At 51.4% G+C, this 21399-nt stretch overlaps 2 protein-coding genes across 18 annotated transcripts in view; one reads left to right on the top strand and one right to left on the bottom strand.

The window, feature by feature from the left end:
- Positions 1-16382, top strand: part of AACS (acetoacetyl-CoA synthetase) — a 59345-nt gene extending 42963 nt beyond the window's left edge. For 10 of the 17 annotated variants that reach the window (XM_021072487.2, XM_084996166.1, XM_084996168.1 and 7 more), the window contains 8 exons: positions 3061-3125; positions 3252-3374; positions 5854-5967; positions 7048-7173; positions 9434-9503; positions 10014-10072; positions 11237-11439; positions 15145-16382. In XM_021072487.2, the coding sequence (XP_020928146.1) occupies positions 3061-3125; positions 3252-3374; positions 5854-5967; positions 7048-7173; positions 9434-9503; positions 10014-10072; positions 11237-11439; positions 15145-15282 (898 nt within the window). In that variant the 3' untranslated portion in view covers positions 15283-16382. Of the gene's footprint in view, positions 1-3060; positions 3126-3251; positions 3375-5853; positions 5968-7047; positions 7174-9433; positions 9504-10013; positions 10073-11236; positions 12926-14824 lie in introns of all 17 variants that reach the window. The other 7 variants (XR_014827262.1, XR_014827265.1, XR_014827264.1 and 4 more) reach the window with 6 other exon arrangements.
- Positions 1-21399, bottom strand: part of DHX37 (DEAH-box helicase 37) — a 978033-nt gene that overhangs the window by 116139 nt on the left and 840495 nt on the right. The gene's annotated exons all lie outside the window — the stretch shown is intronic.

Here is a 21399-nt window from a genome sequence, read left to right as displayed (position 1 = left end):
GCCGCTCCCGCGGCATATGGAGGTTCCCAGGCTAGGGGGCCAATCAGAGCTGTAGCCACTGGCCTACGCCAGAGCCACAGCAACGCGGGATCCGAGCCGCGTCTGCAACCTACACCACAGCTCACCGCAACGCCAGATCCCCGACCCACTGAGCAAGGCCAAGGATCGAACCTGCAACCATGGTTCCTAGTCAGATTCTTTAATCACTGAGCCACGATGGGAACTCCAGGACCTCCTACTTTTAAAGTAACATCAGTCATTTAGGGAAGAAATCTTTGTTGATTACTGTCATGTCAGCCCAGGACTTACTAACCTGTTTGATAACTGTGTGGTTATTCTGTAGACATGAACCAGATTCATGTCTACGTGGATTGGACTCTTTTTTTTGCTGCCCCATGGCATATGGTGTTCCTGAGCCAGGGATCAGATCCAAGTTAGTTGTGACCTACACTGCAGCTGCGGCAATGTTGAATCTTTAACCCTCTGTGCTGGGTCAGGGATTGAACCTGTGATCCAAGGCTGCAGAGACGCCTCTGATCCCGTTGAGTCACAGCAGAAACTCCTGGATTGTCCTCTTTGTTTGGAGTGCATTTCTGGGCCTCCAGGTCTAGCCCAGAGAATGTTCTGCTTAGGATTGGGGCACAACTCTGGGGTCTTTGTCCAGGTTTGAAACTGGGCAGGCGCTTCACGTTTAGGGCGAAGTGTGTGTGTGTATGGGGCATATTCCAGGCAGAGGGAACAGCAAGTGCTGAGGTCCCAAGGGAATGAGATGGGGGTGTTGGAGAGGCTGGGAGGAGGGTCTTATGGCCCAGACATGAGGAGTTGAGGTGGGTGACTGGGATGGGAAGTGATGAACTGGATGAGGGTGAGGGCAGGGGTCCAATCTCCCAGGGGTGTCTGGGCTGTGCCTACAGAGTAGGCTTTTGAGTGAATCGGAAACCATTGGGGCATGTGAGCCAGGGGAGCTGTGACATCCTTTTCATGAGCCATGGGGTTGAGGGCAGATTCGGGGAGATCTGGGCTCAGGCTGGTGGAGCCTTGGAGGAGCTGTGTTGGCAGGGCTGGGGCACTGCCTCCTTCTTCACGCGGTGATTCCCAGCAGCGCTCACTAAAAATACTCAGTGCCGAGCACCCACGCAGGGGCGCCACGTCGTGAACTCTTTCTGAAAGCATCTTATGTCAGCTCTGGAGGCAGAGGGGGAGCCCTCGCCATTTCTTTAGAATAGCATGCCTGTGGCCCACCATCTCTGTCTTTATACTTTGCCACGGTCACGGTGTGCCGAGAGACACCTGTGACTTAAAACGCATCAGGAAAAGGAGGCGGATAGGGGATGAGCAAAATCAAGTTTTGAGCGCTGTGATTGGTCATTGGAGATCTCTGTACCCAGGGCTGGGGATGGTCACTGCTGCCCATCAGAAGGTGATGAGAACCCTGGTCTTGTGTTAAAGGGTAGATATTCCCGAAGTGGGCGACGCCTTAATCCTAGAGGAGACCTTGAATCAGGTCTGTCTTGAATCAGACTGTCTGAGCTTATGAAATAAACAAAGGTGGAAAGTGGGGGGGCGGCCTGCGTATTTCCTGTTCCCCACAATCTCCCAGTTCCCAAAACAGCCGTCATCAGGGCACAGCGACCCTGGAGGTGCCTGAGATTTTAGTGCTGGCAGTGAAGAGAATAAAGGGACAGGTGGCACGAAAGACAGTAGCTTTGAGCCCCCCTCCCCTCCGCCTACCCCTGTTGATTCTACGCCTCCCAGCCCAGTGGGCTCTGAATCACAGGGTTCTCTGTGTCTCTGCCTCTGATAATCCTCTCCCTGAAATGATCCTGCTACCCAGGTGTGAAGGGATGGGGCTTGCTACCCCGAGGGGGCAGGAGGGATCTCGATTTTATGGCCTCCTTCAGCCCCAGGAGAAAACCTCCTTTACTTAGGGAGATAGAGCTTACCGGAAAGAAACAGAACATTAAATAACACTCTCCCCTTGAAAACAAAATGATTTATGCAAAGCATTGTCCTTCTCAGGACAGACTTGGGGATAAAGGACATTGGATTCTAAATGTTCTAAAAAAGAAGGCTGTAAGAGTTCCCATCGTGGCGCAGCAGGAACAAATCCGACTAGGAACCATGGGGTTTCGGGTTCAATCCCTGGCCTCGCTCAGCAGGTTAAGGATCCAGTGTTGCCATGACCTGTGGTGTAGGTCGCAGACACAGCTTGGATCCCTCATTGCTTTGGCTGTGGTATAGGCCAGTGGCTACAGCTCCAATTAGACCCTTGGCCTGGGAACCTCCATATGCCGCAGGTGTGGCCCTAGAAAAGACAAAAATAAATAAATAAAAGAGAAGGCTGCAGTTTTCTAAGTTTCTTTCAAACATGAACTTATTTAAGAAAAGTGGACAGGGAGTTCCTGTTGTAGCTCAGCATGAGGATGCGGGTTCCATCCCTGGCCTTGCTCAGTAGGTTAAGGATCCCGTGTTGCCACAAGCTGCAGTGTGGGTCACAGATGTGGCTCAGAGCTGGTGTTGCTGTGGCTGTGGCATAGGCCGGCAGCTGCAGCTCTGATTTGACCCCTAGCCTGGAAACTTCCATATATCACAGGTGCGGCCCTGAAAAGAAAAAGGAAGGGGGATGGGTCTGAAATTTCAAGCATGGCATCTTTTCTAACCAAAGCCCCCATGGTCCTCTCCACTTCACTGGAAAATGATCACGTGAGGTCAGAATTTGAGGGGCCTGATTCTGTGGCCCCCATTGGTCCCTCTAAGAGAAAGTCTCCTGCAGTTGGGAAGATGGTGGTTTGTACACAAACAATTGTTTAAGTAGAGCCAGATGTTTAAGAGAGCCCAGGTGCTCTGCAGACCTGTCACTGCTGGCCCCGGAGTAAACACTGGTGTTGTAACTTTGTTTTCAACTAATTATTAAGTATTAATTTGACCCAGAAAAGTGACGTGTCTTGGATTTTGCAAATTTGTCAAAAGTGAGTTACTAATTTGAAAATACTTTGGTGTCTGGAACATGCAAGAGCCTTGATGTGTTTCTGGTGCTTTCTTTCCCTCTCTTACCCTCAGCATCACCATCCTTGGGACGGGTGCCAAGTGGCTGTCAGTGCTTGAAGAGAAAAACATGAAGCCAGGTAAGTGTGCCTCCCAGGGTGTCTGTTTAAGGCCAAAGAAATCAGATCCACTCTGCTACCTGTTTCCTGAAAAGCCAGCCTGAGGGTGTCGACTTTGGTTCTGATCTTCTGTGCTTCTGGTCCTAGCGGAAACCCATAGTCTCCAGACACTGCACACGATTCTGTCCACTGGTTCCCCGCTGAAGGCCCAGAGCTACGAGTACGTGTACAGGTGCATCAAGAGCAGCGTCCTCCTGGGCTCCATCTCAGGTACGGCTCCCACTGTGTGCCTGTGCCGGGGAGAGGGTTCTGGAAGAACTGGATGTGGGAATCAGGCTTGGCTGCTAAGTGTGCTCCCTCTGTGACCCAGAAAGTCCACCAGCTTGAATCTATCCAAGTAAATAGATGGTGGAGTGAGCACCTATGTGGGGTCGGTTCCTTATGCTCGATAGTTCTGTTCTAGGGAGAAGCTGCAGACCCCAAGTTAGTGAATCCTGAACCACTTACAGCCAGGGTTGGGGAACCTCACACACAATGCCTCACTTCATTATTATCTTAAATCCTAAACAGCTCATCCTGGCAGATTCTGTTTTCTTTGCAAAAGAGAAACCAAGTTTGGAACGTGCTAAGTGACTTGCCTGAGGCCACCCACTAGCAGGGAATAGAATGAGATGCAAATAAGATGATGCCCTGGGGATGGCGCTTCCCACCCCGCCTGTCCCCATCCCCTGGTTCTCCCCAGAGCTGCCTGGTAGGGAGGGGTTGTCTCCTGGGCCGGCCCAGTCCATCTCAGGGCAGCTGTGGGATCTTGTCCTGACCTCCTGCCGCTGTCCTCAGGTCCTGGCTCTGGTCCTGAAGCAGTGGGAGCAGCACCTCCATTCATGGTGTTGGGCCTCCTGGAGACCTGGGGGCTGGTCAGACCAGTCACTGCAGTGAACCTGAGTCTCCTGTTTTCACAGGAAGGAAGGATATGGCCCTTTGATTCTCTGTCTGAAATAATCCGGCTGCTTGTTGGGTGCATCGGACCATTTTATGCGTGTCCTGAACCCTCCCTCTTCCCATACCATTCATCCACGCAGAGCGTGATTAAGGACAAAACACATTTTTTTTCTTATGGCCGTACCTGTGGCATATAGAGGTTCCAGGGCCAGCTGAAGCTGCGACCTATGCCATAGCTTCGGCAATGCTGGATCCTTTAACCCACTGCACCAGACTGGGGATTGAACTCGTGCCTTCGCAGCAATCCAAGCTGCTGCAGTCGGATTCCTTTTTTTTTTTTTTTTTTTTTTTTGTCTTTTGTTCTTTTAGGGCCGCACCCGAAGCATATGGAAATTCCCAGGCTAGGGGTCTAATCAGAGCTGTTGTTGCTGGCCTACGCCAGAGCCATGGCAATGCCAGATCCCAGCCATGTCTGCAACCTACACCACAGCTCACGGCAACGCCGGATCCTTAACCCGCTGAGCGAAGTCAGGGATCAAACCTGAAACCTCATGGTTCCTAATCAGATTTGTTTCCGCTGCGCCACGATGGAACTCCGGATTCTTTTTTTTTTTTTTTTTTTTTTGTCTTTTCTGGGGCAGCACCCATGGCATATGGAGGTTCCCAGGCTAGGGGTCCAATCGGAGCTGTAGCAGCCAGCCTACACCAGAGCCACAGCAACGTGTGATCCGAGCCGTGTGTGAGACCTACTCCACAGCTCATGGCAATGCTGGATCCTTAACCCGCTGAGCAAGGCCAGGGATCAAACCACCAACCTCATGGTTCCTAGTCTGATTCCTTAACCACTGAGCCATGACGGGAACTCTTACAGTCGGAACTCTGAAGGATTCTTTTTTTTTTTTTTTTAAGTGCTGCAGGTGCAGCATATGAAAGTTTCCAGGCTAGGAGTTGAATCAGAGCTGCAGCTGCTGGCTGCAACCACAGCCATGCCAGATCTTGAGCTGCATCTGTGGCCTACACCACAGCTCTTGGCAATGCCAGATCCTTAACTCACTGACTGGGGCCAGGGATCAAACCTACGTGCTCACATCCTCATAAATACCGGTCTGGTTCATTTCCACTAAGCCACAACTGGAATTCCTACAGTCGGATTCTTACCTAATCTGTTTGTGCCCACACGACATCTGGAACTTCGGTCACATGAGGCCCTGCCCACCCAGTCACCTACACATGGGGACAGTTGTCGCAGGGGTTCAGGGCTGGAGGTTAACACCGCTCCCTCCTCATAGCAGTTGGGGTCTGACACCCTTTTGCGTTCCTTCGCGAAACTGGATTGTTTCCCATCCAGCACATTCTCTCCCGAATGAGACCCACACTCCAGGGACCGCAGGGTTTTCGCTTCCCCAACAGTGAAGTGAACATAAACCATAGCAAAGAGCCTTTGCACCTGACCTTCTGCGGCAATGCCTGTGGGCAGAGCTAATAGGGCAAAGCTTCCGTTTCCCATGAATCTGAGCCTCGGATTTCATTGTGACCGCAGGGGCCATTTACTTGGTTTCTTCTCTAGTGGGAAGTCCTGGTCCAAAAATAAATCACCCGGACATGGGAGGTTCGCTCCAGTTTCTAAACCACGTCCCCCCTCTCCCTGGAAAGAAGCTCGCGGCCTGGGAATTTGTCAGTATTTATTTGGAGAAAGAGTAGTAGATGTTTATCATTTGGGGTCTTCCTTCTTTATCTCTCACTCATAAAAAACATACGTAATTCGTCTTGGTCTTTGGCATTTGGAATCTCTTTTGGCCATTGTCTGCAGGTGGCACTGACATCATTTCCTGCTTCATGGGCCAGAACCCTTGTGTTCCCGTGTACAAAGGGGAGATCCAGGCCCGCAACCTGGGCATGGCCGTGGAGGCGTGGAACGAGGAAGGTGATGGCTCCAAACGCTTTCTCTTTCTGGGACTAGTGTGAGTGGTAACTTGGACGCGCTTGGCTGGGTAACTGCTTGGTGACAGTTCTCCAAAACCGCCTTGCCAACGGATGGCGCTTGAGCCTGGTTTAACACCCACCTGGCTCTCCATAGCCTTCAGCCTGTCCAGCTGAGGAGTAAGTGTGGCCTGGAGCACAGTCGGAGGGCCTGTGCTCAGAACGCCAGGCGGGCAGTTGTTCCCTGGCATCCAAGCTTTGGAGATGGCTGCTGAGGCCACCCCTCCGCCTCAGTATCCCTGGGCCCTGACCTTGATGAGGACCTGGAGCAGGATGCTGGACACCAGGGGCAGCATGATACCATTTGTGCAAAGTTATTATTATTATTTGCTTTTTAGGGCCATACCCGCGGCACATGGAAGTTCCCAAGCTAGGGGTTGAATTAGAGCTGTAGCTGCTGACCTACAACACAGCCACAACAATGCAGGATCTGAGCCACGTCTTCGACCTATGCCACAGCTCACAGCAATGCTGGGATCCCCGACCCACTGAGCAAGGCCGGGATCAAACCCACATCCTCATGGATACTAGTAGGATACATTTCCACTGAGCCACAACAGAAACTCCCCAAAGTTAACTTTTTAATTTTTGGCCACACCCACAGCATGTGGAAGTTCTGGGAATCAAACCTGTGCCACAGTAACCAGAGCCACAGCAGTGACAACACCAGGTCCTTAACCCGCTGAGCCACCAGGGAACTCCAATTTGTGCAAAGTTTAGAAACATGCAATGTGACATTTTGTTCAGAGATGCGTGTAGGTGTAGTAAAAGTATTGTAATACGCACAAGGGAATAGCACATGGCATTCGAGAGAGATTTGGGAGAGCGTGTCTGGAGGGAAAGTCATCTGGGGAGGGATAAGCATGGCTTCCAGTGATGCTGGGGTGAAGATGGGTGGGACCAGCTCTGTTACTTTGTATGCACATAAGAGCTCATAGCCTAACAAAGAGGAACAGAGAGAAAGAAAGCAGGGCTGTGTGGCTGTGGCTTGTGCTCAGTTTCTCTCTCATTCCTCCCCAACCAGGCAAGGCAGTCTGGGGGGAGAGGGGGGAGCTGGTATGCACCAAGCCGCTTCCCTGCCAGCCCACGCACTTCTGGAACGACGAGAATGGCAGCAAGTACCGGAAGGCGTATTTCTCCAAGTTCCCAGGTAGGAGGGGGATGCGGGCGGACCCGCCCAGATTCCACCCCCCCCACCCCGCCCCCCGCCCCCCGCCCCAGGGTGGGGAGTGGGGATTTCGGAGTCTAATTCTGGATGCACCCACCATGCAGTGTCAGCCCCCTCCACCCACCACAGCCTGGGGAGGCTGCTCCTAGCTCATCCCACCCTTGGGGCTGTTACAAATTTTTGATCAATGTCTTATTTTCAGCTTGAAGCCATCATACAAAACTCCTCTAAATCTGGGTTTAGTTTGCTTTTTTTTTTTTTTTTTTTGTCAAAATGGCTGTACCTGCGGCATATGGAAGTTCCCAGGCTAGGGGTTGAATCAGAGCTGCAGCTGCTGGCCTATGCTGCAGCCACAATGCCAGATCTGAGCGGCATCCACAACCTACACCACAGCTCACAGCAATACCCAGTCCTTAACCCACTTAGCAATGGCAGGGATCAAACCCACATCCTCATGGTTACTACCTCAAATTCTTAACCTGCTGAGCCACAACAGGAACTCCCTGAGTTTAGTTTAATTAACCTCCCTCCATGCCCAGAGGCCCTTGGCCCCAAGCCCTGCTGCTGGGAGCTGACAAGAGCCACGGTTTGCCTGCGGGATGGCAGAGGGCCCACTCGCTTACCCAGGATCATCTGCCTGGTCAGGGAGTAGTGGCGTGGGCAAGGGGTGTCTGGCATGGGTCACTTCCATCTCACGGCTTGTCATCTTGTCCTGGTGGAGGCAGTGGAGGAGGAGCTTCATGGTGGAATGATTGAGAGCCCGGCTGTCACCCTCCGCTCATCTTCTGAGTGATGTCTTGCCCCAGAGCAGGGAAGTCTTTTTATTTAAAGCTCTGATTCCTGCCTCCTCCTTATCTTATTTCATAAGCAACCCTGAGTTATTGCTGCTATATAATTCATAATTTAGCAAGCCTTCTGCTCTGGAGTTATTTATACTAAGGACTTGCTTTCTTCAGTCTCTAGGAAGGTAATTTGATTTTGCATGAACCACGTGTGGAGAATCAGAAAGTGGCAGGTGACCATCGAGGGCAGAATTTGCCATGGATCCCTTTTGTTCCTCTACCCGGCATTGCACGCTCGCACATCTGGTGGAGCGTCCCTTGTAAAAGCCCTCGTACCTGGTGTAGCCCCCCTACTCACCCCCGAACCCCCTACCCTGTCCCCCATGCTCCGGATGTGGCCCTGCTTGCCCTGGCTACCTGCTCTGTTTAAGCCCCACCTTGGATCCTGCCAGTGCCAAGCTCTTCAGACAGACCCTGAGCTGGTCTTATTTGCTGTTTTCCCCTTTCCAGATGACAGGGACTCCGGGCTTATTTCAGGAAGCCGGATCCTGCTTCTGAGTCATGTTCTTGGTTATCGACCCCTGGGGCACCTCCTTTGTTTATGGGCCCCATCCCCAGCCGTGTTCACCCTCAGGAGGAGGCCTCCTCCTTGCAGTTCCCTTGAGGCATAGCTTCTCTTTACTGCTCCCTTGGGGGGGTGGAGGATGTGTCCAAAGCTGGGGCCCGATCCCTTGGGTCTACTGGCTTTGCTGCGCCATGAATGTCACCAGCCCAGGATCCAGCTGCGTGCTGCGGGCCCCATGGGGGTGGTTCAGGGTGGCTTGGCATCAGCGTCACCTGCTTCTTTCCTCTTCCTCTGCCTTCTGTGTGCCTTGGGTTTTACCTGCTGTTTAAATCTCTGTCCGAGTGGCTGGTGCCTTAGTTCAGGCCTATGTTACTGGGACTGTTGCAGTAGCCTCCCGCCTGGTCATGGTGTTTCTCTTTATTCTGTACCAAGATGGGTCCCAGCCCCTCCAGACCAGCTCCTTCAGCCACCCTGACCACCCTCTCTTCCTAAGGCGGGCTTGTACTTTGCTTCCCTCCACTCAGAGGCCTCCCCTCCCCAGCCTAACTTAAAGCTCCACTGGCCTCCCCTCCCCCAACCCCCTCACATTCTCACTGCTGGGGTTGCCCTTGGCCCCTGTGAAGTCCCTCGGCCTGTGTTGGTCCCTGCAGGAGTGGCGCACTGACTGGTGCCTGTCAGAACTGGGTGTAGGGCTGATCCCACTAGAAGGTATGTTCTTGGAGGTGGGAGCTGTCTGGTCACTTCTGCTCGCAGCCCCCCATCACACCTGTTTCTGGGCCTCGGTTGTATCTGTTGACGAGAGTTACATTGCTGCCATACCTGCCACAGGCATCTGTTCGGGCATCTGGTCAGGACCCCTCCCCTTGGGGTGACGAACCCCTCTACCTCCTTGCAGGTGTCTGGGCCCACGGTGACTACTGCAGAATCAACCCCAAGACTGGGGGCATCATCATGCTGGGCCGAAGGTAAGGGTCCGAGGGCCTGGGGTCTCTTCCCTGGGGCCCTGTCCCTGAGTCCCGGGCCCTGCATCTGCTCCGTCCTCGGGGCTGACTATGCCCCATCCCGGGCCCTTCCTGTGTCAGCTTCCCAGGCCTGACCCGCATTTCTGTGCCCCACAGTGGAGGGTCGGGGGTGTTGGAGTGGGAGGCTCATGTTCACGCACAGTAGTGACGGCCCTCCCGGGGCAGGAGTGTGGGGTCACAGGATGCATACCACACCTGGGAGAGGGGACAAGTGTCCAATGGGAGGGGCAGGGAGGTGACAGATGTTCCCACACCAAGGGGACCCCCTTGATGTCTAACTTTGAGTTTAGAGGGAGAAAGAGTGGGTGGTGGTCGTTGGGATAAGGAGCCGGGGAGGGAGCCAGCAGTGACTGGGTATGGTGTTGTCATGGAAAGGGGGTGACTTTTCCCCGGGTCCCCTGAGACGGGCCTTGCTCAGGAGCTGCTGTTTGTTCACCCCTCATCTCTCTGCAGTGACGGCACGCTCAACCCCAATGGAGTGCGGTTCGGCAGTTCAGAGATCTATAACATAGGTAGGTACTCTCAGGTCATCCAGGAAGGGTGGAAGGAGTGTCTTAGCCGGGAGCCAGTGTCATAACATTGGTCCACTTGCCTCCGGCTGTGAGTAGACATGTATGAGTGTGTCCTTCTTCCTAGAACATGCCTCATCCACATTGCTGGTAGCTCATAATATTTTAGAACAGGATTCACTTTTTTTTTTTTTTTTTTTTTCTCTTTCTTTTTCTTGTTGGCTTTGGCTCGATGTGGAATCTGAGTTCCCAGACCAGGGGTTGAATCTGGGCTGCAGCAGTGAAAGCTCCAAGTCTAATCTCTAGGCCACCAGGGAATCCTAGAACAGGATTCCTAAAGCCCCATGGCTCACCATTACTTCTCATCCTCACCATGGGCTTCATCAGGTTGGTTGTGTCTGCTCTGAGGGTGAAGAGACATGCACAGAGAGGTTGTGTGATTGCTGAAGGTCACACAGCACCGACACCAATTAAAGACAATGGGCCCTACAGATGCATAGTAGAGTCACTTGTGGGCCATTAGAATGCCTCATCAAGGCCATGAAATCAGCCTCCCAGGAAGGTGGCCTTTATACGGCTGTCAGAGTCCCAAAGTCATGTCACTGCCTTCCACCAGTGGGGTCTTCATGACCCTTGCTTCCTTTTTATTTTTCGTTTTGTTTTTTTCCCCTAGGGCCGCCCCTGCAGCATGTGGATGTTCCCAGGCTAGGGGTCTAATCAGAGCTGTTGCTGCCGGCCTACACTACAGCCACAGTAACTTGGGATCCGAGCCTCATCTGTGACCTGCACCACAGCTCATGGCAATGCTGGATCCTTAACCCACTGAGCAAGGCCAGGGATCAAACCCAACCTCATGGTTCCTAGTCAGATTCATTAACCACTGAGCCACGACGGGAACTCCCTTTTTATTTTTAAGTTGATTTGTAATTGAGTAAGGTCTGTGCATGCCTCCTTATAAAACATCAATCACTGCAGCGCAAGCTACAGCTCCCTGACTCTGCCCAGTGATGGATGTCCTTCTCCCTGTTCTCCGGGGGCTCTTCCCGCGGGCTGGGGGCAGAGACGACGGTCCCTGCCAGGCCCAGTCTCCCCTTCCCTTCTACCGGGTCAACCGGAGGAGCTGCCAGCAGAGGTGGTGAGAGTGAGGCCCCTGCCTTGTCTCCACAGTGGAAGCCTTCGAGGAGGTGATGGACAGCCTCTGTGTCCCCCAGTTCAATAAGGACGGGGAGGAAAGAGTGATCCTTTTCCTGAAGATGGCTTCCGGCCACACCTTCCAGCCTGACCTGGTCAAGAGCATCCGCAACGCCATCCGCCTTGGCCTGTCCGCTCGGCACGTGCCCAGCCTCATCCTGGAGACCAAGGACATCCCGGTACAGCCCCCTGGCAGCAGCAACCACAGTGCCAGCACTTCCCCGAGAGCCCACACGCTTCAGGAGCTCTCGTCTAAGAGCTTGCTCACGCTTTATATATAGTTTGTCTGTGTTGCCTGGCAACCACATCCTTTTTTTCTCTTCCCCCATCTCTCTCTTTTTTTTAACCCTTCCTAAATTGCATGTAAAGCAACTTCTGCTAAATACTCGTCCTCGGAGGGTACGCAAGCCCAGCCCTGCATGTCCAATTGGCTTTTCCCCAGTGTGGTTTTAGCATATTCTCAAATTATTAATGAGATAATTAATTTTTAACTTTTTAAAGAGCCACTGGGGTGCTCTTGCTCTTGCCTTTTAAGATCTGCTGGCAGAAAGAAGATTTCAAGCTATTTAGAGGCACCTCCAGAAAGCTGTCCCCCTCCCCCTACCCGTTATACTGTGTTTAGGTTCTAAGTGGGGGAGGAGGGGCACCCAGATCGGATCCCAGCTTTAACTTTTCGTTGCTCACAAAACGAATGCCAAGTAGAGGAAACTGCCATGTGTGTGTGCACACGTGTAGACACATGTTCACTACAACAGTCTAAGCGTACAGTTGGCCGGACTGTGTCTGAAGCCTGAGGAGCAGCTGTTTACTGAGGTGGGGGATTGGGAGCAGGTACCCAATGGGCCACCAGGGAAAGGAGAGTTTTGATGCCACTTCCCGAGCGGGGGTGCAGATGTGAGGTGCAGTTAGAAACAGGGCTTTTATACCATCCAAACATTTCTTTCTTTTTTAAAATTTTATTGGAGTACAGTTGACTTACAATATTGGGTTAGTTTCAGGTGTACAGCAAAGTGAATCAGTTATATATACACATATATCCATTCCTTTTCAGATTCTTTTCCCATATAGGTTATTACAGAATTTTTTGTTTGTTTTTGTCTTTTCTAGGACTGCACCCGTGGCATGTGGAGGTTCCCAGGCCAGGGGTCCAATTGGAACTGTAGCCACCGACCTACTCCACAGCCACAGCAACAAACGTGGGATCCGAGCCTCGTCTGCAACCTACACTGCAGCTCTCAGCAACGCCAGATCCTTAACCCACTGAGCGAGGCCAGGGATCGAACCCGCAACCTCATGATTCCTAGTCCGATTCTTTTTTTTTTTTTTAATGTACAGTTTTTTACTTTTTATTTATTTATTTTTTTATTACTCAAATTAATTTATCAAATCTGGAGTTGTATAATGATCATAACAATCCAATTTCACAGGATTTCCATTCCACAACCCAAGCACATCCCCCCACCCCCCAAACTCCTAGTCCAATTCATTAACCACTGAGCCACGATGGGAACTCCGGTTATTACAGAATATTGAGTGGTTACCTGTGCTCTATAGTAGGTCCTTGTTGTTTATCTGTTTTATATACAGTAGTATGTATGTCAACCTTCCACATATTTCTTTTTTTTTTTTTTTTTTTTGGTGTTTTTAGGGCCACACCCGCAGCATGTGGAGGTTCCCAGGCCAGGGGTCAAATCAGAGCTACAGCTGCCAGCCTACACCACAGCCACAGCAACGGAGGATCCCTAACCCATTAAGTGAGGCCAGGGATTGAACCCACAACCTCATGGTTCCCAGTCGGATTCATTAACCACTGAGCCATGACAGGAACTCCCTACACGTTTCTTTTTCACTTTGGTTTTGCGTAGGAAGGGTCCCGGGGCCTGGGGGTCTCTGTCCCTTTAGGTGCATGGCTCTTGGTGGCTCTCAAGGAGAGAAGGGACTTCTTGAGCCAGTGACACTGATGCCTTTTCCTGGCTAGGCTGTAAGGCTTTCCTTCAGTGGGTCAGCTTTGTCTGCATCTGGAAAATTTGGGGGAACTAGAGTTTGATTGTCCCTTTGGCTTTCTTTTGTTGAAAAAGAACCCGTGTCCTTTGCTGCCAAAGTGATGATTTATTGGGAAGCGAGAAAGATCCCAGCATGTCTTTCCACCCTCAGCCTGGCTCTGCTCAGCTCAGCCTTGGGTGCCTAGCTCAGCTGTCTTCTCTATCTGCTGGCATATGAAGTCATTTTGGGGTTCCCTTGGGATTTTCCAAGTGCCCTCATGTTCTAGATCCCTGTAGTCTGAACTAACAGGGGGCTTAGGAGGGGATCACCTTGTGTCCCTGGGGTTAGGGGAGGCGGGTCTGGTCTAGCCTCAGAGACTTGGGGCTGGACATGGCCAAGGTCACGGGGCACTGGTCACACCAAGGGGGATGACCAGGCTATAGGACCCAGCAGCCCCAATGGTCCAGACCCCAGCATATCTTTGGCCGCCGTCACAGTGAAGGTGCTGGCCCATCCTGACAGGAGGCTGTGACTTAGCTGGCAGGTGTGGAGGTGGGATGCCCCAAGCAGGAGCCCAGGGAACTGCCTCCTCCAGCCCTTCTCACCAGGAAGCAGGGGCAGGGTTTTTTCTACAGTGACACCTTGTTTATTTTGTCAGCTGGTGGAAGCTGTCTTAGTTCTCTTGAGCCTCTGTTGGGGCTTTAATGTATAGCTTAGACACACAGAAAGCACGAGAGAGGCTTGCATCTCAGGGTGAGGGGGGCCAGTGATGCCCCAGTGACAGGCAGTTCCTCGGAAGCTGGTGCTTAGATCCTTAATTAGTTGACACATCGACTGAGTTTCTCAAGTGAATGAATTTTAATTACATCCCAGGTTAAAAAAAAAAGTGCCAGAGTGAGGAGAGATCGGGGCACCGGCAGCTTTATTAAAAATCTATGTTCTAGAAATTTCCTGCTCCCTAAACATGCCAACACCATGGCCAAATGCCCATCGGGGTGAAAGATGAAGCACATGTGCTATGAATTTTAGAGGGAGCTTTGAACATGTGGAAAGAGTCAGAGCATAAGAAAAGCAATGTCCCATCTCATTCAGGTACACGGCTCTGGGAAAAGATTTAGTCGAAGTTTGGTGAGGCTCTGGGACACAGCCCCCTCTCTAGTGATTAGGGACGGAGTCATTGGAAGCCAGCCCACTCCTGAAATAAGCTCGTCTTCAAAATACCATGTAAGAAACTGAATATAAATTTTAAAATAAAAATAGTGTATGAGTTCCTGCTGTGGCCCAGCAGGTAAAGAACCCGACTAGTATCCATGAGGTTGTGGGTTTGATCCCTGGCCTCACTCAGGGGGTTAAGGATCCGGTGTTGCCGTAGCTGTGGTGTAGGTCGCAGATGTGGCTTGGATCTGGTGTTGCTGTGGCTGTGATGTAGGCTGGGGGGTTCAATCCCTGACCTTGTTCAGTGGGTTAAGGATCCCGCATTGCTGTGAGCTGTGGTGTTGGTCGCAGATGTGGCTTAGATCTGGCTGTGGCGTAGGCTGGCAGCTGTAGCTTTGATTGGACCCCTAGCCTGGGAACCTCCACATGCCAGTGTGGCCCTAATAAAAGCCAAAAACAAACTAACAAACAAACAAAAAAATGGTGTAATAGCAAGGCACTTCTGAGAGCCGTGAACTGCCCAGTTTACCCACAGTCTCTGGGTGGTTGCTGGTGTCCCCATTTTACAATCTAGGAAACAAACTCGGCTTAAAGACTTGCCCACTGAGAACCGCTCGCCACCAGAGCTCCCAGTTGCATTGGTCTTTTGACTTCAATGTGCCCAGATATCAGAGCTGAGGGATTTTTTTTTTTCCACTTGGGGTTTAAAGGCTTCTCGTTTGCTTCCTCCACCCTTTCTCTGGCAGTACACCCTCAACGGCAAGAAGGTGGAAGTGGCCGTGAAGCAGATCATCGCCGGGAAAGCCGTGGAGCACCGGGGGGCCTTCTCAAACCCCGAGACCCTGGATCTGTACCGGGACATCCCGGAGCTGCAGGACTTCTGAGCTGGGCTGGCTGGCACATCCCTCAGCTACATGCGTCTGTAGTGTCACTTTTGTACGCTCAGGAAATTACTTAGACACCTAAGGCCCTTCAGGGTTTGTGGCGAGGGTCCTGAGGCCTGGGGAAGGACCATGCTTTGTTCTGCAGCTCTGTCTGCCGGGCCCCAATGTCCCCCCCCACCCCCCCACCCCCGCCCCGCACCCCTGCTGCCACCCACCAAGGATCCAACAGGGAGGGTTTGGGTTGTATGCGTGGAGGGCCTGAGTGTGTGTCTCTGCACACTTGCAGGAAAGAGCTGTGTGTGTGCACCGTCACGGCCAATGCCCGGGTCTGCCCAGAGCTGGTGGGCGTCCTGGTGATGGGGCACCCCTGTGTCACTTCGTACGGTGGCTCCATTTCACTCTCTTAAGGCCCAGATCTCTTTCTTCCCTTTATGTTGGACCCCAAGCTCTGGCCGTGGTCCTTCAGGGCCCGTCCATCTGCTGTGGCACGTTACCTGCCCCGGGGCCTAGGGTGACTTTACAACATCCCACAGCTGACTGTCAGGGCCATGGGCTGGCTGCTCTCCCACTGTGTGTCACCGACGGAATCTGGGTAGTTCTTCAGGGAACCACGTGTCACATTCCAACCAGAGGGCGTGTCCCAGCACAGTTCCGGTTCTCTTTGGAGAACGAGTGGGTTTCACATCTTAACAGGATCTCTTTATTTCATGGACTTTGAGTGGTTTTAAATTTTGTTATTATTAGTTAAGTGTGTGGTGCGTGGGCATTTGGAGGCATGGGTGATCCCTGGGTCCCACTGAACCGAGCTGCTGGGCCTCAGGGAATGTGGCCTCCCTTCCTCCTTGCCCGGGACCCACACGTGGACAGCATGTCACCAGCAGCTCTAAGTTGGGTCAGGTTTGATAGGTGGGTTTGTATGTACTTTCTGATTCAGCATTTTAACAAATTTCTGTCATCATAATGTTCATTTTTGTATACATTTTTAAAAACTGAGCACAGTGAAAAAAAAATTTTAAACCCTTTTTCTTGTGGGTTATCCAAATGAGGGGGTGAGTGCTTTGAGGTATTTAATGCAATAAACAGATACACATATATACATATATGCACACAGGCCTGTGCGTGCGGCCTGCTCGTCTGTCTTCTATGAAGGGGGAAGGGATCTGAGGGTGGACGCTGGTGCTGGTGGGCTGGTACCCCTGGGGAGGTGTTTGGTCCAGACAGAGGGGGCGTTTCCTGGGCCCCTGGTAGCTCTGGTGACAGAATGGCCCGAGACCCCTTCTCAGCGTGAAACCATACTCTAGAGTGCGGAGTGTCTTCCCCCTAGGCTTCCCCTGGCTCCCCAAGGGATTCTGAACAGCTCATTGCACGAGCTCCATGTCACAGCATTCAGGCTTGTCCCGGTAGGGCTTACTTTTCTCACATCATGGGAGGTGGGAGGCAGGGCATGCTTGGGCGGGCAGAGGGTCTGTAGGTGCCTGGCTTCACCTGGCTCCTGGCCTCCACCTTCCTCCCCAGGGGCTACTCACCTCCAACCTTCCACTCGCACCCCAGGCAGGACGGAGGGCGGGGAAGAGTAAAAAGCCCATCCAGTCTCAGCAAAGTATTGGCTTTTCCAGAAACCCCACCCAGTGCCCATCCTTGGGGGGCCAGAACTGGCCCACAGGCCAGCCCCAGCTGTGGGGGAGTCTAGAGAGCTGAGTATTTTTATTTATTTACTTATTTATTTTTTGTCTTTTTAGGGCTGCACCCGCAGCATATGGAGGTTCCCAGGCTAGGGGTTGATTGGAGCTATAGCTGCCGGCCTACACCACAGCCATAGCAATGCGGGATTCTTAACCCACTGAGTGAGGTCAGGAATCAAAGCTGCTTCCTCATGGATACTAGTCAGATTCATTTCCGCTGAGCCATGATGGGAACTCCTGGAGAGCTGAGTGTTTTTATTTTTTATTTTTTTTATATTTTATTTTTTTTTTTTGTCTTTTTGTTGTTGCTATTTCTTGGGCCGCTCCCGTGGCATATGGAGGTTCCCAGGCTAGGGGTTGAATCGGAGCTGTAGCCACCGGCCACAGCAACGTGGGATCCGAGCTGCGTCTGCAACCTACACCACAGCTCATGCCGGATCGTTAACCCACTGAGCAAGGGCAGGGACCGAACCCGCAACCTCATGGTTCCTAGTTGGATTCGTTAACCACTGCGCGCCACGACGGGAACTCACTGAGTGTTTTTAAAGACGACCTATGACCTTTTTGTAAGGGCAGACCTCATTTTACTGCGCTTTGCTTTCTTGTGCTTCCTAGATACCGCATTTTTGTTTTTGTTTTTTTTCATTTTTACAAGTTGAAAGTTTGTGGCAACTCTGCTCAAGCAGATCTATTGGTGCCATTTGCTCACTTCCTGTCTCCATGTCATATTTTGATAATTCTTACAATATTTCAAATCCCCACTAGCAAAAAGATTATGACTCGCTGAAGGCTCAGACGACGGCATTTTTTAGCAATAAAGTATTTTTCAGATGACAGCATTTTTAGCAATGAAATATTTTTTTAGTTTTAGTATGTACATTGTTATTTTTAGACATAACGTTGTACAGTTTACAGACTACAGTATAGTGTAAACATAACCTTGATATGTGCTGGGAAACCAAAAACTGCTTGTGACTAGCTTTGTTGTGCTGGTCTGGACAGAACCTGCAATATTATGCCTCGCTTAGTTTCTTGCCGCTGCTGGAGCAAATGATCACAGACTTAACACAAGTGTATTATAGTTTTAGGGGTCAGAATTTTGATGCAGGTCTCCCTGGGCTGGAATCAGAGTGTCCACAGGCAGAGTTCCTTGAGGAGTCTCTAGGGGGGCACCCCTTCCTTGCCTTTCTTCTTCTAGGGGCCCCCTGCTGCCTGGGCAGGTAGTTAATTCCTCCATTCTCACAGTCTGCTGCGACTAACACTCCTGCCTCCCTCTTCCATGTATAAGGAGCTCTGTGGTTACACTGGCCTCACTTCAATAAGCCAGGATAATCCCCTTATTTTCTTTTATGATTTATTTGGGGGGGCTGTACCCACAGCATGCAGAAGTTTCCAGGTCAGGGGTCAAACCTGAGCCACAGTGGTGACAATGCATGCCAAACCCTTAACTACTACACCGCCAGGGAATTCTCATTACCCCTATTTTATTTTATTTTTTTGTCTTTTGTCCTTTTAGGGCTGCCCCCGCGGCATATGGAGGTTCCCAGGCTAGGGGTCTAAATGGAACTGTAGCCGCCGGCCTCCACCAGAGCCATAGCAACGCGGGATCCGAGCCGCGTCTGCAACGTACACCACAGCTCACGGCAACGCCGGATCCATAACCCACTGAGCAAGGCCAGGGATTGAACTCACAACCTCATGGTTCCTAGTCAGATTCGTTTCCGCTGAGCCATGATGGGAACTCCATCATTACCCCTATTTTAACATATACTCATTGGCAAGCTTGATTCCATCTGCAGCCTTAAATACCCTTGGCTGTACAACCTAACATTTTTGTAGGTTTTGGAGACTGGGATGTTGGCATCCTTGGCGGGATGGGGGGCATCATTCTGCCCACCTCAGCCGGGGCTGTAGGTGAGGAAGGGGAGGGGGGTGGTCAGGAAGGTGGGAATCTGAGCAGGCAGAATGAGTAGTTGGGACTCCTGGTTGTTGACCACCCCTGGACTGGGCTCGTCCTCCTCAGGTGACCAGCTTGCCTCCCAGGGCTCAGGTCAGGCCTGGGACCCCAGCCCTCTCCTCCAGCCACATGCCCACTTCATACTGACTGTGCCTGAGGAAGTCGTTAAGGCTTAATCATCATGCCCTTTAGTTCCAGCAGACGGCCCAGGCTGGCTAAGCCCACGCATCCTTATTAATAAGCCGTGCTGGACAACTTCATTAATGAGAGACAGATGGCCTGGAACAACAGCCACTCGAATGCCTGCGGTGCTGGCTCTCTTGTAAAGTGCCTTGGCCTGAGCATCACTTCAAATACCCCAGCACCTGCTGGCCAGCTGCCCTCTTCCTCCGCAGGCCACCTTGTGCCGTCGTCTCCCTCCCCACCCCTGTCCTTCCAACTCCTCACAGCAGCTCCAGGGAGCATTAGGACTGGCCAGGGCTGCCAGGTTCTGTGCCCCTGGTCACCTCCCACAGGTGACCAAAGAGAGGAGGGGAGGAGAAAACTGGCGAACTGACTTCTAGGAAAGACTTCCATCCATCCGGTGTCCAATCCAGATCCTCCCTGTTGCCCTCGCCCAGCACCACCCTGTTACCCTGAGCACTGGTTCTGGTTCATCAGGCAAATAGGTGCTGAACACACTGCCAAGGCAAGCGAGAGCCTGTCGGGTCCGGCCAGGCAGCCCTAACTGCTATTGATGAGCTACGGTTCTTTCTAAGCCACGGTGGCCGTTTACATCAGTGCAAACTCGTTCTGAAAAGCCCTGGTCCCCAAACCAAGGCTTTCGTAAGTGGGTAAGTAAAGTCCCCTTTAGATGATGCTTAAAATGCACTACCAGCTAAGCGACAGCTCCTTGTCACGGCTGATCATCTTGGAGCATGCTCTCGGCCATCACAGCAGTAAGTGCATGGTCTTATAATTTCATTAGATGACTTCCAGGGGAGAAACAGTTGTTCGTCAATTCATTATGCCCTGGAACAATTTCCAAACTTCATCTCGGGACGCCCTCCCTCTGTTTCCTCCCACTCTTTCTTTCTCTGGCTCAAACTGTAAATTATGTGTTTTGGGGAGAGTGCAAGAGACAGCTTGGCCCCAGTTTTCATTTTCTGGGCTCAGAGCTTGCCTGTCTCATCCTTCCTGCTCACCATTTACCTGCTCAGCATGGTCTCATTCTCTTTGGCGTCTGCTTTTTTCAGTCATGACTCAGGGTTTTCCTGGCTACAAATAAGAGAAACCCCAATCCTCAAGTGAAAAAAAAGGATAATCTTGGCTTACAGTTTTGAAAGCTCAAGTGCTAGGACTAACTTTAAGTGTGGCTGGGTCCCGGGGCTCCATGATGTCATCAGTTCTCTGCCTCCATATCAGCTCTGCCCTCCTCTGTATCTACCACATTCTCAGATGCCTTCTCCTCTCATGACCCCAAGATGAATACTTGCAGCTCCAGGCTTATGTCCTATAGGGCTGAGAGGAGAGAAAGCTTTCTGCCCCTCTTAGCAAATTCCAACAGGAGTTCCCATGTTGAAACCCATTGGACTGCCTGGATCACATGCCCAAACCTGAACCAATCACTGTGGCCGGCAGGAGAGAATATACTGATTGGCTAGACCTGGATCATATGACTCCTTGGGCAGGTGTGAAATCAGCTGCACCCAGTAACCTAGACTGAGGGTGATGAGGGTGGGTCCTGGAGGAGAAAACGGCTTTCCTTCAAAAAGCCAAGGTGGCAACCAGCCCTCCTGTCTCTTTTCATCTTTTCTCAGGTGCCAGCCCTTCTCTTTTCTCCCTGATTCCTTCTTTCTCTAGGAGAGACTCCCTCTAACCTCCTGAGTCTCTCCCCCTGACCCCCACCCCTTCCCAGTACAGAATCTCAGGTTGATTGGGAAAAAATCTGAGTCCTGGATTTCTCCTGTGGTGCAGCGGGTTAAGGATCCGGTGCTGTCACTGCAGCGGCTTGGGTCCCTGCTGTGGCACAGTGGGTTAAGGATCTGGTGTTGTCAATGCAGCGACTTCAATCCCTGGCCTGGGAAGTTCCATATGCTGCAAGTGTGACCAAAAAAAAAAAAAAAAAACAAACAAACAAATGATGAAAACTATTGCATTTGGAATGGTTAAGCAATGAGATTTTTCTGTATAGCTCAAGGAACTATATCTGATCACTTGTGATGGAACATGATGGATAATGTGAAAATATATATATATATTTATGCATAATTGGGTCACTTTGCTATACAGCAGAAATTGACAGAACATTGTAAATCAACTATAATAAAAAAAATTAAAAAACAAACAAGTTGGGTCCTGGGGACTCTTAGAATGTATTTCTAGATTAAGAAAATGGGGTGGGGGAATTCCTGTCATGGCTCAGTGGAAATGAATCTGACTAATATCGATGAGGACGCATATTCGATCCCTGGCCTCGCTCAGTGGGTTAAAGGCTGG

This window comes from Sus scrofa, chromosome 14 (assembly GCF_054392235.1).
Source record: "Sus scrofa isolate SSC_HxYL_T2T_F1_AM1 chromosome 14, Sscrofa_HxYL_maternal_Yorkshire_Landrace_v2.0, whole genome shotgun sequence".
NCBI classification, from domain to species: Eukaryota; Metazoa; Chordata; class Mammalia; order Artiodactyla; family Suidae; genus Sus; species Sus scrofa.
This window is presented reverse-complemented; position numbering and strand designations above follow the sequence as displayed.